The sequence below is a fragment of the Lacerta agilis genome, chromosome 15 (assembly GCF_009819535.1).
Source record: "Lacerta agilis isolate rLacAgi1 chromosome 15, rLacAgi1.pri, whole genome shotgun sequence".
NCBI classification, from domain to species: domain Eukaryota; kingdom Metazoa; phylum Chordata; class Lepidosauria; order Squamata; family Lacertidae; genus Lacerta; species Lacerta agilis.
Window position 1 is genome coordinate 86,178 of NC_046326.1, and position 17,381 is coordinate 103,558.

At 45.8% G+C, this 17,381-nt stretch overlaps 1 protein-coding gene across 7 annotated transcripts in view; it reads right to left on the bottom strand.

The window, feature by feature from the left end:
* LOC117060012 (disintegrin and metalloproteinase domain-containing protein 2-like) overlaps positions 1-17,381 on the bottom strand; it is a 70,787-nt gene that overhangs the window by 52,259 nt on the left and 1,147 nt on the right. For 2 of the 7 annotated variants that reach the window (XM_033172044.1, XM_033172043.1), the window contains exons 2-11: positions 17,064-17,131; positions 15,818-15,879; positions 14,848-14,926; positions 11,298-11,374; positions 10,043-10,220; positions 8,847-8,903; positions 6,465-6,536; positions 5,226-5,392; positions 3,747-3,828; positions 2,397-2,530 (exon numbers count right to left, since the gene is read on the bottom strand). In XM_033172044.1, coding sequence (XP_033027935.1) covers positions 2,397-2,530; positions 3,747-3,828; positions 5,226-5,392; positions 6,465-6,536; positions 8,847-8,903; positions 10,043-10,220; positions 11,298-11,374; positions 14,848-14,926; positions 15,818-15,879; positions 17,064-17,131 — 976 coding nt within the window. Of the gene's footprint in view, positions 1-2,396; positions 2,531-3,746; positions 3,829-5,225; positions 5,393-6,464; positions 6,537-8,846; positions 8,904-10,042; positions 10,221-11,297; positions 11,375-11,539; positions 11,620-14,847; positions 14,927-15,817; positions 15,880-17,063; positions 17,132-17,252; positions 17,302-17,381 lie in introns of those variants that run through there. The other 5 variants (XM_033172045.1, XM_033172046.1, XM_033172048.1 and 2 more) reach the window with 5 other exon arrangements.

Consider the following 17,381-nt stretch of genomic DNA (forward strand, 5'->3'; position numbering starts at 1 on the left):
ATGAATGGAGGGCAGAAAAGAAGTGAGGGAGGGAGGCAAGAGATAAATGGGTATCCTAGGACTTGGAGATAATGATGGCAGATCTGCATGGACAGGCACTTGGAGATGATAATGGAGCGCCAGGGGTGATGGCTTGAAGCCTGCAGTGAAGGACAGCAGTGATGGTCCACAGGGGTCAAAAAACGATGGTGGAGAGGGCTATGGAAGGAACTGAAAGGGGATGCAGAGGGCAGGAGAGGGGGGGAAGATAGCGAGAGATTGGGGGGGTAGAAGGAGGGAAGGCTCTGTGTAAGGATGGAAGGGATGGAGTGAGAGTGACAGAAAGCGAGGAGAGAGTGATAATGGCCAGTCAGCCTGACATCAATACCAGGAAAGATTCTAGAGCAGATCATTAAGCAAACGGTCTGTGAGCACCTAGAAAGGAACGCTGTGATCAATAAAAGTCAGCATGGGTTTCTGAAAAATAAGTCATGTCAGACCAATCTGATCTCATTTTTTGACAGAATTACAAGCCTGGTAGATGAAGGGAACGCTGTGGATGTAGCCTATCTTGATTTCAGCAAGGCCTTTGACAAGGTGCCCCATGATGTTCTTGTAAAGAAGCTGGTAAAATGTGGGCTGGACAAGGCTACCATTCAGTGGATTTGTAACTGGCTGACTGACCGAACACAAAGGGTACTCATTAACGGCTCCTCTTCATTCTGGAGAGACGTGACTAGTGGGGTGCCACAGGGTTCTGTCTTGGGCCCAGTCTTATTCAACATCTTCATCAATGACTTGGATGATGGGCTTGAGAGCATCCTGATCAAGTTTGCAGATGACACCAAATTGGGAGGGGTGGCAGAGGACAGGATCACACTTCAAAATGACCTTAACAGACTAGAGAACTGGGCCAAAGCAAACAAGACGAATTTTAACAGGGATAAATGTAAAGTACTACACTTGGGCAAAAAAGATGAAAGGCACAAATACAGGATGGGTGACACCTGGCTTGAGAGCAGTACATGTGAAAAGGATCTAGGAGTCTTGGTAGACCATAAACTTGACATGAGTCAACAGTGTGATGCAGCAGCTTAAAAAGCCAATGCAATTCTGGGCTGCATCAATAGGAGTATAGCAACTAGATCAAGGGAAGTAATAGTACCACTGTATTCCGCTCTGGTCAGACCTCACCTGGAATACTGTGTCCAGTTCTGGGCACCACAGTTCAAGAAGGATACTGACAAGCTGGAACTTGTCCAGAGGAGGGCAACCAAAATGGTCAAAGCCCTGGAAACGATGCCTTATGAGGAACGGCTTAGGGAGCTGGGTATGTTTAGCCTGGAGAAGAGAAGGTTAAGGAGTGATATGATAGCCATGTTCAAATATATAAAAGGATGTCATATAGAGGAGAGAGAAAGGTTGTTTTCTGCTGCTCCAGAGAAGTGGACACGGGGCAATGGATTCAAACTACAAGAAAGAAGATTCCACCTAAACATTAGGAAGAACTTCCTCACAGTAAGAGCTGTTCGGCAGTGGAATTTGCTGCCAAGGAGTGTGGTGGAGTCTCCTTCTTTGGAGGTCTTTAAGCGGAGGCTTGACAGCCATCTGTCAGGAATGCTTTGATTGTGTTTCCTGCTTGGCAGGGGGTTGGACTGGATGGCCCTTGTGTTCTCTTCCAACTCTATGATTCTATGGCAAAGGGATGCAGTGGCAATGCCGGTCATTACGAGAGGGATGGGAGGAAGGAAGGAGAGGAGAGTGGAGAAGTGTACATGGTGGGATGGGGAGGGCGAAGGCGTAACGCAGCAGGGAGCTCGAGTATCCAAGAAGCTCCATGGAGGGAGTGAGAGGAAGAAGGGGTGAGGATGGCAGGGGCCTCGGGGAGCGGACAATGGAAGGGACTGCGGCCCGAGCGGAGTGTCGGTGTGCGGATGGATGGTGGGACGGGAGCAATGGAGGGCAGCGAGTGAAGGGAGAGTGGCCGAGGCTGCAGAGGACTGTGGCAGAGCAGCCGCCGGCATTCACCTTCCCTCCCTTTCTCTCTCTCTCTCTCTCTCTCTCTCTCTCTCTCTCTCTCTCTCTCTGTCCCTCTCTTTCGCAGACTCCGGCGCTGCGCCGCGGGCTCTTTCTCTGCCAACTCCTGCCTGCTTTTCCTTCTCCTGCTGTGCCCGCCTCATCTAGAAAGAGGAAAGAGCCTCGCTCTCCTCCCCACGGGAGGGGACGCTGGCTTCTCACCTCCAGCCTCCAAGCCAGCAAAAAGCTCGCACAGCCAGCCTCGCCCCGGCGCAGTGGCGGCTGGCTTGCCCGCTTGCGCGCTTCTTCTACCCAGAAGGCAGGAAGGCTGATACTGATAAAATAACCAGGTTTCGGCTTAGCACCATGCTAATGATGAACGAAGCAACAAAGGCTCTTACACAGCATCAGTACTCATTAAGCAAGTGCCTGGGCAGTGACATTGTCTTGAGTTGTCGAAGAACAGTCCTAGGCTGAATCCCAGCAGCTGTGCCACGATCACAGAGAAGGTCTCCAGCATGATCCCATTTTCATACTAAGTAAGAACACATGAACATTAATGGCTAACAGCTATGAATTACTACTACTACTACTACTACTACATCTTTATTGTGCATGGGGGCTTTAAAGGGTACAAGAGTTTGCCCCAAGGAGCCTGGGTTTAGAACTCTGCTTGGTACTCTGCCTTCTTGTCACCCTCTCCCAGGAGCCTTCAGTTTGCTTGCAAGCTGAGATGTCAGGGACAGGAAGAACACAAAAAATGGCAAAAGCAAGAAGAAAAAACAACAACTCTGAGGACCAGAACTGTGTGTGGCCTAACAATTGACCTTGTAGGCGGATGGGGTGGGGGGACCTAGGGAGAGGCGTGATAGCATTCACATGCACAAAGATATCCCATTCACAGGTAAAATCCATGGACCTATCTCAGGTGTATTATTGAGTATTTGGCCTGAGCTTTGGTGAGGTGTTAATAATTTGTTCTTCCCATGCTATTCAATGTAATTGACCCTCACTTTCCTAACTGCTGGTCTGCTTCTTTTATAAAGTGGATTTGCAGCACTAAAGCAACACTTCTAGGAGTAATAGACAAACAAAAACCAACAAATCACCAGTTCTGGAAGGTGTTCTCAAAGAACTCAAAAGTGAAATTGCCGCTCTTCTAAAAACAACCCACACCCATAACTTATCCCTCAGATCAGTCTCTGTACCTGAGGACTGGAAAGTAGCCAATGTAACACTCATTTTTAAAAGGGATCTGGGGGGATCCTAGAAATTACAGGCCAGTTACTGTATCTTAATGCCTGTCCTCGGAAAACTGGTGAAAAGTATTGTTAAAGATTAAAAACCAACAAACTTTACTGAAGCACAGCAGCATGGCTTAAGCAAGAGCAAGTCCTGTCTTACAGACCTATTGCGAGTTATTTGAGAGCATCAACAAACATACATATAAAAGTGATCCAGTTGATGCAGTGTACTTGGACTTTCAAAAAGCTTTCAACGAAGTACTTCACCAAAGATTTCTGAGTAAGCTTAATAGTCAAGAAATGAGAGGACATCTCTACTCCCCACCCCATTGTCTCAAGGGTGCTCAGACTACCCAGCAACTATTTACAGAGCAGAAACGACCACTACAGCTGTAGTCATGTGTTTAACCTCAGGTCTAGTTTGGCCCAAAGTTTTCAGACATCACAACATATTAAGAAATCAAGAACAGCTCATCAAGTGAATGAACACAGTACATGCAGCCTTACCACGGCAATTGCTGCAGAAGAAGGTCTGTGGCACATCTTTCTTGCAAATGTTGACCCCACAGAATCACCCCTGTTCCTGTAGCTGGGGTGAAGAAGAAAGGAATTATGCTTTCGTTGCAATTAGCACCTTAGCAAACAGCATAAAAAGGAACAATTCCTTACATAACAGCTCTTTTTGGGGGGACAGGGGCAGGCATCTGTGTGCTTTCCTGGGATGCCTCTTCAACACCACCCAAAAACCCACATGGGACAGCTGCACATTCCTGCATTGCAGGAGGTTGAACTAGATGATCCTCAGGGAACCTTTCAGCTCTACAATTCTATGATTCTATATAGCAGATGAGGGAAGGAGTGACCTGTCTCTTCTCTGCCAGCCTGGACCTCATTATCAGAGGGATTGACAAAAGATGGAACAGGATTTACTGACAGATCTGTAAGCATCAGGCTCTAGAGTAGATCAGCAAGGATTCTGCCTCCCAAATGTTTAACAACAACAGCAGCAACAATGGGGGGTTTGTCACCTTCTAACAGGCCACTTTCACATCGCCCAAATAATCCTGGGAGGTGTAGTTTGTTAAGAGTGCTGAGAGTTATTAGGAGATGCCTAATCCCCTCACAGAGCTACATATCCTAGGGTTCCCTGTGACATGAGATTGACTCTTAAACCAATCTAAGAACTGTAACTCTGTTCTCCAGATGGTTCTCCAAATAACTCTCAGCACCCTTAACCAACTTCAGTTCCCAGAATTCTTTGGAGGAAGCCATGGCTGTTTAAAGTGATGCTTTAATTGTGTGAATGTAGCCTGAGATTGCTGAGATGAAGAAAGCTTGGGTGGCTTATACATTTAAAACAACTGTTCCATTGCATGAGTTATTATCTGCTGCAGCTGAGCAGTGGCCCCTTTGCAGCTCACAGAGCCCTACATCAGCAGGAGGGTATGTGCTTTGCACACAGAAGGTCCCAACATCTCCATTTACATGTACCACTCAGGATCCTTCTTCAGAGATTCCCAGAGAGGCACCGGCAACCAGGGGTGTACAATACCGGGCTCAGAGGACTTGGCTTCTTACCTGCATCCAGAGCTCAAGGACCACAGCTCAGTGGCAGAGCATCAAAGTTCAATCACTGGAAGCATCTCCAGATAGCAAGGAGGTGATGGGAAAGAAAGCCCTTCTTTGCCTCAGGTCCTGGAGAGACGCTGCCCATCAATATAGACAACACAGATCTACATGGACCAGTGCAAGTCCATATAAGACTGCTTCCCAGAAGTCCTTGGATACTTGCTTCCCTCACATGCCTCTTTGCTGCCAACCATGTCCCTCCCTCACATGTACGGAGCCCCCAACTGTTCGGACTGCTCTTCACAGCCCTCTCCCTCTCTCCTGCCTGCCCAGCACTTTGGCCATGTTGTCCACTCAGGCAATACAAAAGGCTTTAATACAGGCATTCTTTAATAATGGGGGGAACACACTCCTTACACAAACAAGAATGCCACATCGTGGGGTCGTAGAGCAAGGTGGACCAGTTTCCAGTCCACAAACTTTTCCAGTAACTCATTGGCGGTCCCTGTGGTGGAGATCTTATCCTTGTCTTTCCAAAACTCCATAGAGGACAGTATAATCTTCATGTTGAGTTTGTAAAACATCTGAAAATAGGAGCAATATGGTTAAGTTCAATAGAGGCCACAGGCTTTACATGTTCAGAGTTCAGTCCCCAGCTGGAGGAATTATTCTATAATAATAATAATAATAATAATAATAATAATAATAATAATAATAATAATAATAATATATTTATACCCTGCCCATCCGGCTGGGTTTCCCCAGCCACTCTGGGCGGCTTCCAACAAAATATTAAAATTGTTGTTGTTGTTCAGTCGTTCAGTTGTGTCCAACACTTCGTGACCCCATGGACCAGAGCACGCCAGGCACCCCTATCCTCCACTGCCTCCCGCAGTTTGGCCAAACTCATGCCAGTGGCTTCAAGAACATATTAAAATACAATACATTTAAAAACATTAAACATTAAAAGCTTCCCTAAACTTCCCTAAACCCCAATTCCCTATGGAATTATTTATATGCTGCTTTTTTTGAGTGACATCCACACAGTTATACAGAACATAGTGTGTTTTTGTTGAGGGGGCTGTGGGGGTTGGATAAGCTTTTGGGGGCAGAGCCAGGAGATATCATGAATCTGGGATGGGTTCATTCATTCATTCATATGAGGGGTGACATTTTTAAAAACTGACTTTTCTCAGTTTTATTTTATTTTGTAATATTTTTAAAAAATATCCATACCAAACTATATTACAAAAATAAGATTGATTAAAGTATAACTATATACTGGCACACAGACCCTCTACCTTTGAACAGTATTTCAGGATTTGCAGGGCATTTCTTTAAAGCAAAAGATAGTAAACAAATAGAATAATCTTCTGCTTAACATAATATTCAATCTGCCATGTTAGATAATACTATTTTTCCTCCACAGCATCCATTGTTTTTAGACCTACAAAACCAAGGACTCCACATTTCATTATCTTAATTTTGAGTAACCTTCTTCCCTTGATCTTATTTTCCCTTAAAAGACCAAACCATTCCAGATGTAGCAGCAACTGTGCTACCAGATTCTGGACTATTTATAAATATATTTAAATGGATCTGGGCTGTTGTGCCCAGCACAACTTTGACTCAGGTTGTTTGTTGCCATTGACTTACCGTGTTGATAAAGCTGATGAGCTGAGTGATTTTCTTCATCACAACATCTTCATCTGAGCCCATATAGTCATACTGGGAAAGAATAAGATTCTCATTAGCCAGCCACTTCACACATTGCATCAGGCTCACTGAAGATGCTCTATGCCAGAAGCCACCACATTTTCTGGGCCAGGATACACATTTCAATGTGCTGTGGCCATCAGGCTCAGGATGGCTATTGGTGGGGAGAGGCTCCCATGGGGGCTGCCACATCTAAATCAGGGCAAGCAAGAGCTGTTTGAAAGTGTGACAGACTAGCTTGGGAGGTAGAGGAATCTTCATCTCTGGCCCAGTCTCAAATCTTCCATTCTTGGAATGGTGATTGAGTGGGTGGTTGTTGAACAACTCCAGGCATGCTTGGAGGATGCGGACCATTTGGATCCCTTCCAGTCAGGATTCAGGCCTCATCATGGGACTGAAACTGCCTTGGTCGCACTGGTTGATGATCTCCAGCAGGCTAGGGACAAAGGTGAAAGCTGTTTCCTAGTTCTGCTGGATCTCTCAGTGGCCTTTGATACCATTGATCATAACATCCTTCTGGACTGTCTAGAGGGGCTGGGAGCAGGGGGCACTGTTATACAGTGGTTCCACTCCTTCCTCCTGGGCCATGTTCAGATAGCGGTGTTGGGGGATGAGTGTTCAGACCCCTGGGCTCTCACTTGTGGGGTGCCTCAGGGTTCTGTCCTCTCCCCCATGCTTTTTAATATCTACATGAAGCCACTGGTAGAGATCATCAGGGGGTTTGGGCTGGGTGTTCATCAGTATGCGGATGATACCCAGCTCTATCTCTCTTTTAAATCGGAACCAGTGAAGGTCCTGTGTGAGTGTCTGGAGGCGGTTGGAGGAGGGATGGTGGCCAACAGATTGAGAATGAATCCTGACAAGACAGAAGGGGGACAGGGGAGGCAGGTGTGGAGGACTCCCTGGTCCTGAATGGGGTGACTGTGCTTCTGAAGGACCAGGTGCGCAGCCTGGGAGTCATTTTGGACTCACAACTGTCCATGGAGGCACAGGTAAATTCTGTGTCCAGGGCAGCTGTCTACCAGCTCCATCTGGTACGCAAGCTGAGACCCTACCTGCCCGTGGACTGTCTTGCCAGAGTGGTTCATGCTCTGGTTATCTCCCGCTTGGACTACTGCAATGCGCTCTACCTTTGAAGGTGACCTGGAAACCACAACTAATCCATAATGCGGCAACTAGACTGGTGACTGGGAGTGGCTGCCGAGAACCCATAACACCAGTCCTGAAAGACCTACATTGGCTCCCAGTATGTTTCCGAGCAAAAGGGACGCGGGTGGCGCTGTGGGTTAAACCACACAGCCTTGGGCTTGCTGATCAGAAGGTCGGCAGTTTGAATCCCCATGACGGGGTGAGCTCTCGTTGCTCGGTCCCAGCTCCTGCCCACCTAGCAGTTCGAAAGCACGTCAAAGTGCAAGTAGATAAATAGGTACCGCTGTGGCGGGAAGGTAAACAGCATTTCCGTGCACTGCTCTGGTTCTCCAGAAGCGGCTTTGTCATGCTGGCCACATGACCCGGAAGCTGTACGCCGGCTCCCTCGGCCAGTAAAGCGAGATGAGCACCACAACCCCAGAGTTGGACACGACTGCACCTAATGGTCAGGGGTCCCTTTACCTTTTATGTTTCCGAGCACAATTCAAAGTGTTGGTGCTGACCTTTAAAGCCCTAAACGGCCTCAGCCCAGTATACCTGAAGGAGCATCTCCATCCCCATTGTTCTGTCTGGACACTGAGGTCCAGCACCGAGGGCCTTCTGGCAGTTCCCTCATTGCAAGAAACGAAGTTACAGGGAACCAGGCAGAGGGCCTTCTCGGCAGTGGCACCCGCCCTGTGGAACACCCTCCCATCAGATGTCAAAGAGATAAACAATTACCTGACATTTAGAAGATATCTGAAGGCAGTCCTGTTTAGGGAACTTTTTAATATTTGATGAATTATTTTATTTTAATCTTTGTTGGAAGCTGCCCAGAGTAGCTGGGGAAACCCAGCCAGATGGGTGGGATATATATATATGTGTGTGTGTGTGTGTGTAGAAAGTGGGCAGAGATCTTTTTATCCTACTCTCATTATCCTAGAACTTAGGATGTTTCCCCTCCACTGCCAGACGTAGGAGGATGGGAATTGCCCACGTTCTGTCACACTCAAATCCTGCTTGAAGGCTTCTCATGGGCATCTGGTTGGCCACCATGAGAATGGGATGCTGGACCCAATGAGTCTTCTCCTCTTATGTTTGTATATGAAGAACCTTGTAATGGAAGCTTGAAGTGCTGTGAACATAGTGGGTGTGGTGGGGGGGACCAACAGGGAGTCCTTCAAATAAACCTACCAATCCCTTGGCCACAACTATGTGCATTTCCACATATCTCGTAGTGCTGAAGTTAACCTATTGTAAATCAAGAAAGAACATACCATTACTGCACTCATACTAACATCATGAAAAAGTCACAGGTAGAACTCTAAATGCTGTTGAATCTGAATTCAAAATGTAGGCTAAGTATCTGGCGGATTGGGGTTGCATCAAGGCCTGGAGAGATGGGGGATGGGTTCCTAGGCATTGGTCATACTGGCTGGGGCCAGTAGGAACTGTAGTCCAACATTTGGTGGAGGAGCACAGGTTTCTCATGGCTTAGCTAGGAAGACCAATACCCTGATTCTCTATCCTCAACATGTTCATTCAAAAGGGCTACAGGACTGGGAAAGAGCCAAGGGCCCATTAAGCAGCCAGGCAACCAGCTCCTCCAGCGAGGCAGAGCCTACCGCACTTGGGCCAGCTTTCGTAAGTTTTTAGTTGGCTCCACCTCTCTGCAGAGACAACATCTGTTGCTTCAGCAAGGCCCTTTAGAGCTGTTTTTCACTGGACTCTGCTGGCTTCCTTAGATGTGGACAGCATTTTCACCTTTTTATTTCTTAATTTTGGAGTCTCCCTTTAAGGCTGCAATCCTGTGCACACTAACCTCAGTCAAAACAGTGGCACCTACTTCTGATGAAACATGCACAGAATTAGGCTGCAGAGGTGAGCATCACACACGGCTTGCTGGAGACGCTCAGCTATGAAGTTGATGCTCAGAGCCAGCAGGGCACCATAGCTGTCAGTGTCCTGGCTCTGAGCAGTAGTGTTCTGCCAGAGAGTATATGCTTTCTAGGAGGTCAGAAAAGGAACAGCTCTATTGTTGGGGGTGGCAGCAAGGTTTTGCACCTGGACATCAAGCAGCAGACTTGTGGGACCTGCGGTTGCTTTCAGGGGACTGGTGCTACTTAAGGCCCATATTGCTTTCTCTGTTGACTGTGGGCTCACCTGTTCTGCATGCACATGTATATAGACAAATGTTTACAAGCACTGAAGTCTTGGGGCAGGGGCTGTTCTCATCAAAAGAAAGCTGGCCTTGAAAAGGCTTCCCTCAGGAACTCCTACTGCTTAGGGGAGGGGGGAGGGAGGGAGCATGTATGCATAGGTGCACATATTACTATTTTGTTTTGGATCTATACACACAATTTTCTTTAAAGAAAAAAAAAAGCACTCACTGGTATTCCTGATTCTACCCTTGGCGTTATTCCTGAACTCCATCTAATGGAATAATTCTGTTCAGAAAGTGGACGCTCTGCATCTTCATATTCAATCTGATAAACAAGATGCTGAAATCCAGAAGCAGATTCAACTGGCTCAATTCCGTAGCTGCTGTTCTCAAACTGCAACAGCCCACTGGTAGGAGGAGATAAAGTAGAAAAGAAGCCCCCCACCCCAAAAAAATGTTGATGGTGCAAACCATGACTTGGTAGCCAAAAGCTAAATTCCTATTTCAGTCCAATGCAATGCTTCAGCTGGGCAGCAGGGAGTTCAATCCTACTTTCTGCAGGGACTGGCTGTGTGAGCAGCCAATCCAACTGTGTTTCTACATATGACCTACCACATATAGCATCAGCATGGAGCACGTAGGCATGGTTCATGGGGTAAGGCCTTTAGGCCAAACAGCGAGACTTGGTGGGCCAAATCTGGCCCACAGTCCAGGGGTTTGCCCATTCCTAATATAGGAGAAGCTGACATGGGATGGAAATCATCCCATTTGAAAGAAAACTGAAAAGACAGCCTTTTCCCCGAGTACTGAACAAAAACCACAGAGCCTAGGGCTTGCCGATCAGAAGGTCAGCAGTTCAAATCCCCACAATGGGGTGAGCTTCTGTTATTTGGTCCCTGCTCCTGCCAACCTAGCAGTTCGAAAGCACGTCAAAGTGCAAGTAGATAAATAGGGACCGCTTCAGCGGGAAGGTAAAGCAGCTTAGTCATGCTGGCCACATGACCCGGAAGCTGTCTGCGAACAAAACGCCAGCTCCCTTGGCCAGTAACGTGAGATGAGCGCAGCAACCCCAGTCATTCAGGGGTCCCTTTACCTTTACTCACTAGAACACCCGACTATTCTGTTCTATCAGGTGTGCATGTTATGGGAATACATATAAAATGAACAGATCCTAATTGTGTGTTCACAGGAGCTATTTAGGAAATGTATACTTGAGACTACATGTAACTGGTGAGTAGAAAATGTTGACATATGTCAGTTATATGTCAGTTATAAAAGGCAGTTCAATTTATACCTTGACTTTTACCATGTGTGTGTTTGTAAAGAGGCCGATTCATCCATGCCATTGCCTAGCTGGCTTATTAAGCAGGATGTCCAATTTCAGTGGGGTTATCCTTGCTCAAAGCCCTGGCGTGCTCTGCAGGCAGCTCAACCTGGGACTGAGGAACAAAGGGTTCTCTTCAAGAATAACACATAGGTCTCACCTAAGCCCAAGGCAGGTGCTGAGCATCACAAGGGAATCAGTATAGCCTTCAATGTAGCCTTGATAGTAGCAATTGCGCTAGAAAGAGTAATCAGAATAATTTACCTACTACCAGGGGGCAACTTCAAAGTGAAATACATACACTGCTATATGAAATCCAACCCTAGAGCACACAATTTAAATAAGATGCTAACAGGCTAAATTTGGGGTTGTTACCTAAAACCAAACTATGCAGTTACTCACCTTTCCTCTTGGGCTGACCAACTGCAGTTTCCCTTCTGGTCACAATCAGGGTTGATGCTCACGTGGACAGTCCATTGAAAGCTGCTCCAGCAGCACAGAGAGTGGGGGTATCTAGGCTTGTTTCCAAAAACCCTCAGGTTGAGCATCCCGGTGCCGTATATCCACAAAGCACTGATTCCCCACTAGCTAAGGTTTCTGGATATGTGTCTACTCCATCAAGTGGGGAAAGTGTGTGGGGAAAGTAGAATGCAGAAGCAGTGGGTGAGAAAGGGTGAAGTGTCAGAGATATAAAATTTCCAGAAATGTGTGTGTGTGTGTGTGGAGGGGGGTATTTCCAGAGGAAGGGGTAAATGAACTATGAACTACAACTGAAATATATGCAATGTTTATTTTTTAACACACCTAAATTTATTTTTACTGCTTCAACATGTGTTATTTATAGGAAGAATATACCGTTCTATTATTTGGTATATTTGTGGAATTTAAAACTATAAGCACCTTAGTTTTCTACAAGCAAAATTGTGACAAGAACCAATTGTGGTTCACACCCTTCTGTGGGTCTTGGCTAGAGCTCAGTTTGCACTTGAACTTGCAGATTTTTCCTCGAGTCTTTGGTACTCATAACAAGGCTATTCTAGTACCCCATCTCCTTCAGACCTTTTTATAACCCAGCAAAGTAATGCAATAAGCTGCATGTTTCCCTGTCTGCAGCAGGGGCCCTATCCTCATGCGAGGATAGAAGACAAAACCTCAGAAAGGAAGGAGTCATGTCAAAAGGAGAGTGGAAGCAGGGCATTTGCGGCTAGTACCCCCAAACTAGACACACATGCAGTGATCCATCGCTTCTCCGCTGCATATTGCCTAACCATGGGTGCATTGGAACCTGCATATGAATTTGTGCGCTGGGCCAGTCCTCTGCTGCTGCTGCTGGTGGTGGTGAAACAAAATGCACCTGTGGCACCAGCAGCCTAACAACCCCCACCAGTGCAGGAGCAGACCAAAGTTGTTGAGCATTTTTTAGGGCAACCGGCCACTGATTTCAGGTGCCACCCTGCAGCACCTAAAATGATCAGCAACTGCCGTGATCCTCCCCACCCCTAGCTACGCTACTGTGTGGCACACTCTGTGTAAGGATGTCTGTTTTTGTTTGAAAGGATGTGTGCTTTGAAAATTCCCTACCTTCTTAATTATTATCAACATATATACAGGTGAAACTCAAAAAAATTAGAATATCGTGGAAAAGTTTGTTTATTTCAGTAATTCAACTTAAAAGATGAAACTAATATATGAGATAGACTCATGACATGCAAAGCGAGAGATGTCAAGCCTTTATTCATTATAATTGTGATGATTATGGTGTACAGCTGATGAAAACCCCAAATTCACAATCTCAGAAAATTAGAATATTAAACGAAATCAACAAAACAAGGATTGCAAATAGAACAATATTGGACCTTTGAAAAGTAGAAGCATGCTTATGTACTCAGTACTTGGTTTGGGCCCCTTCTGCATCAATTACTGCCTCAGTGCAGCATGGCATGGATGCTATCGGCCTGTGGCACTGCTGAGGTGTTATGGAAGACCAGGATGCTTCAATAGTGGCCTTCAACTCTTCTGCATTGCTCGGTCTCATATCTCTCATCTTTCTCTTGACAATGCCCCATAGATTCTCTATGGGGTTCAGGTCAGGCGAGTTTGCTGGCCAATCAAGCACAGTAATCCCATGGGCATTGAACCAGGTTTTGGTACTTTGGGCAGTGTGGACAGGTGCCAAGTCCTGCTTGAAAATGAAGTCAGCACCCCCATAAAGCTTATCTGCAGAAGGGGGCATGAAGTGCTCCAAAATCTCCTGGTAGACGGCTGCGTTGACCCTGGACTTAATGAAGCATGGTGGACCAACACCAGCAGATGACATGGCTCCCCAAATCAACACTGACTGTGGAAACTTCACACTGGACTTCAAGCATCTGGCATTGTGTGCTTCCCCATTCTTCCTCCAGACTCTGGGTCCTTGGTTTCCAAATGAGATGCAAAAATCGCTCTCATCAGAGAAGAGGACTTGGGACCACTGAGCAACAGACCAGTTTTTTTTCTTTAGCCCAGGTAAGACGCATCTGACATTGTTTCTTGATCAGGAGTGGCTTGACAAGAGGAATATGACATTTGAAGCCCATCTCCAGGATCCGTCACTGTGTGGTGGCTCTTGATACACTAACTCCAGCCTCAGTCCACTCCTTGTGAAAGTCCCCAACACATCTGAATGGTCTTTTCCTGACAATCCTCTCCAGGCTGCAGTCATCCCTGATGCTTGTACACCTTTTTCTTCCACACTTTCCCCTTTGCATAAATTTCCATTAATGTGCTTTGATACAGCACTTTGGGAACATCCAACTTCTTCTGCAATTGCCTTTTGAGGCTTTCCCTCCTTATGGAGGGTCTCAAAGATGGTTTTATGCACAACTGTCAGGTCAGCAGCCTTTCCCATGATTGTGATTCCTACTGAACCAGACTGAGAGACCATTTAAAGGCTCAGGAACCCTTTGCAGATGTTATGGATTGAGTACTGCACCTTTTCACCATGTTCTAATTTTCTGAGATTGTGAATTTTTACAATATTCTAATTTTCTGAGATTGTGAATTTGGGGTTTTCATCAGCTGTATGCCATAATCATCAGTTATAACAAATAAAGGCTTGACATATCTCGCTTTGCATGTCATGAGTATATCTCATATATTAAAAGGGAACCCTGACCATCAGGTCCAGTCGTGTCCGACTCTGGGGTTGCGGCGCTCATCTCGCTCTATAGGCCGAGGGAGCCAGCGTTTGTCCGCAGACAGCTTCCGGGTCATGTGGCCAGCATGATAAAGCCGCTTTCTGGCGAACCAGAGCAGCGCACGGAAACGCCGTTTACCTTCCCGATGGAGCGGTCCCTATTTATCTACTTGCACTTTGACATGCTTTCGAACTGCTAGGTGGGCAGGAGCTGGGACCAAGCAACGGGAGCTCACCCCGTGGCAGGGATTCGAACCACCGACCTTCTGATCAGCAAGCCCTAGACTCTGTGGTTTAACCCACAGCGCCACCTGGGTCCCTATCTCATATATTAGTTCCACCTTTTAAGCTAAATTACTGAAATAAATGAACTTTTCCACGATACTCTAATTTTTCAAGTTTCACCTGTATTTTAACTAATCAGTTAAAACTACTATAGTTAATCTATTTTTAAAAATTAGTTGGCAGGTCTAATGAAGCTCGAATGACAGCCACTCAAATTGAAACCTGTTTCCTGCACCTGAGAGAATCTTACCTGAATGGGAGGAACAAAAGACACTGCTGACCCTCCATGGCTATACGTATAAACTCTGAAATCATTGGTTAAAAAGGATCTACAAACAAAGCATAAAAAATACACAAAGGTGGCACGGAAAAGAGGGAAGAAGTGAGAAATGGTCCAGAAAGTTACAACAGTGTGTGCTGTCATGTCCTGACATGTGACAGTGACTTGGAGCAGTATCCAACAGTGCAAGGAGTTCCATGATGTACGCATGGAGCCCGCAAGGCCTTTTGGGGTGGCTCTTGGCAACATTTAAGAAAAAGCATCTTAGCCTCCCAAAGTGCTTCTGCATGGCTGGAATATGTTATGGAACTGTTATCACAGCTCTTGCTTGCCTGGATGAAGGTGGGGGAAAGGGACGGGTGTATGAACCTTTGAATTTTGCATGGCTGGCATGTCTGCCACAAAAGGGTGCAACCACTATTTGCCACTGGCCCCGCCACCCCCACCCCCCTGGCATGCAGCTCCAGAAAAGCTGCCCCCTAGGGAATGAGGGGTGCCCCTCCACTTCTGTTACAACATTTTACCTTCTCAGCTGTTCCATGTACTGGCTGGCAGAGGTACCTTTGTGGGCACATTTTAAATGCAAGAAGGTTTTCCCAGGAGGCTACATAGGAACCAACTCCTGGGGCCAAGGTCCCACAAGTTGATAGGCATGGTCATTCAAATGGTCTGTGTGTGCTGCATCATGTGATCTATTATTCAGGGTGGGGCTTACCTCCCCCCTCCCATATTTTATTCAAATTGGCATCCTAGGAAGCTATTAAGATTTGCTTCTGAAAGTAAGCTTGTTTTCTTTACAGAGGAGAGCTGAGTGCTGTGTCCCCTCTCTTCCTCAGAAAAGCTTTCCAGAAAAGGTTTCTAGCCACTACCAGGATTTATTAAACAAGACTGCAATGTCTTGTAGAATGGGGGGCAAATCCCAGTTATTTATTCTACTCACTGTTGCTTCAGATGAATGATATATGGCTTTCCATTGATATCAATATCAAAGGTCATCCTTTCCTGCAATAGCCAAAGGGTTAATCATGCTATAGTTTTTATTTTGTTTACACAGTAAATTCCAGCCCATGCAAACAATTTGTGCACACTCCCCACCTCCCATTTACCGGTAATAAAAAGTGGTACAGATGAATAACAGATTTTAATAAATGGCTTGTTGCCACTGCAAGCCAGGGTCATTTCAATCATAAAGGTCAGTACATAAATTTAAATGAACAACAACAACAACAACAACAAAGGCTTTAGCTGGAAGTGGGATTAGAACAGTGGTTCCCATGCAGCGTTTCACAATGCTACAAATGGGATTCACAGCAAAATGTTGCAGCATATGTCCACCTCCTAAGAGGAGTGCTCCTGTTCCTGTCTATAGGCTACCTACAAGAGGAACCTTGTTCACATTAATGGGGGAACTTTTTTCTTGTCCTCCCCCACTTCCCCAAACATAAGCATTTATCTTTATGGGATGATGTGGGAGTTGGTTTAGTTCTGCACAATGTGGCAGTAAAAAGGGCCAGGATGGGGCAAAGTTCTCCAGGAACTCTACATGTTTGTGCAGTCTCAAAACAATATAAAAAATTAAAAATTAAAAAATTCTTCCAGTAGCACCTTAGAGACCAACTAAGTTTGTTCTTGGTATGAGCTTTCGTGTGCATGCACACGGTATCTGAAGAAGTATCTGAAGAAGTGTGCATACCAAGAACAAACTTAGTTGGTCTCTAAGGTGCTACTGGAAGAATTTTTTTATTTTTTATATTGTTTTGACTATGGCAGACCAACACGGCTACCTACCTGTAACTTGTGCAGTCTCAGTAAGCCATAGCTTCACTAACTGCCTCGTGCAAACCAGATATGTCTGCTGCTGCTCAAATTAACATTGTTGGTTTTAAAATTTAGCATTAAAAAATCTTTTAATTTAGGGCTGCCATACATCCAGATTTTCCCAGACATTACCAAGATTTTTAAAGGCGAAATTGACATCCAGGGGGAATTTCCAAAAGGCGGCGCTTTGTCCTGGATCTTAGGCAAGTCAAATAAAAAATCGTGGTCAACAATTTTGGGGTCAACAACTTTCGGGATGTCCTTGTTTTTACTTTTTGAAATATGGCAACCCTAAAAGTAAACAGCCTTGACAGGGCAGTCTGGAATGAAAGGTCAGGTAGAACACTTTTGATAATCAAACACAATACCGTATTTCCAGTGATGTAAGATGGGATCCTCTGAGGAACAGTCACTTGGAGGAATGTTCGCTGAGACCCTAGACAGGAGAGACCCTTCTATAGCCATTTATCCGTGAATATACTGCACTTAGATAAGCTCTGGGTGTGCACTACAGGAAAATCATTTTGCAAGAATTTTCAGCCCTCTCAAACAATTACCGTTTTTCAGCATATATGGCATGGAGCCATGACAGCTAAGGTAGCAGATTTGTACGCTTGTACGTACGTATGTATGTAACTACACATTTGCATTGTAGCTGTGGCTTTTTCAAGGGCAGGAGTTTAGGG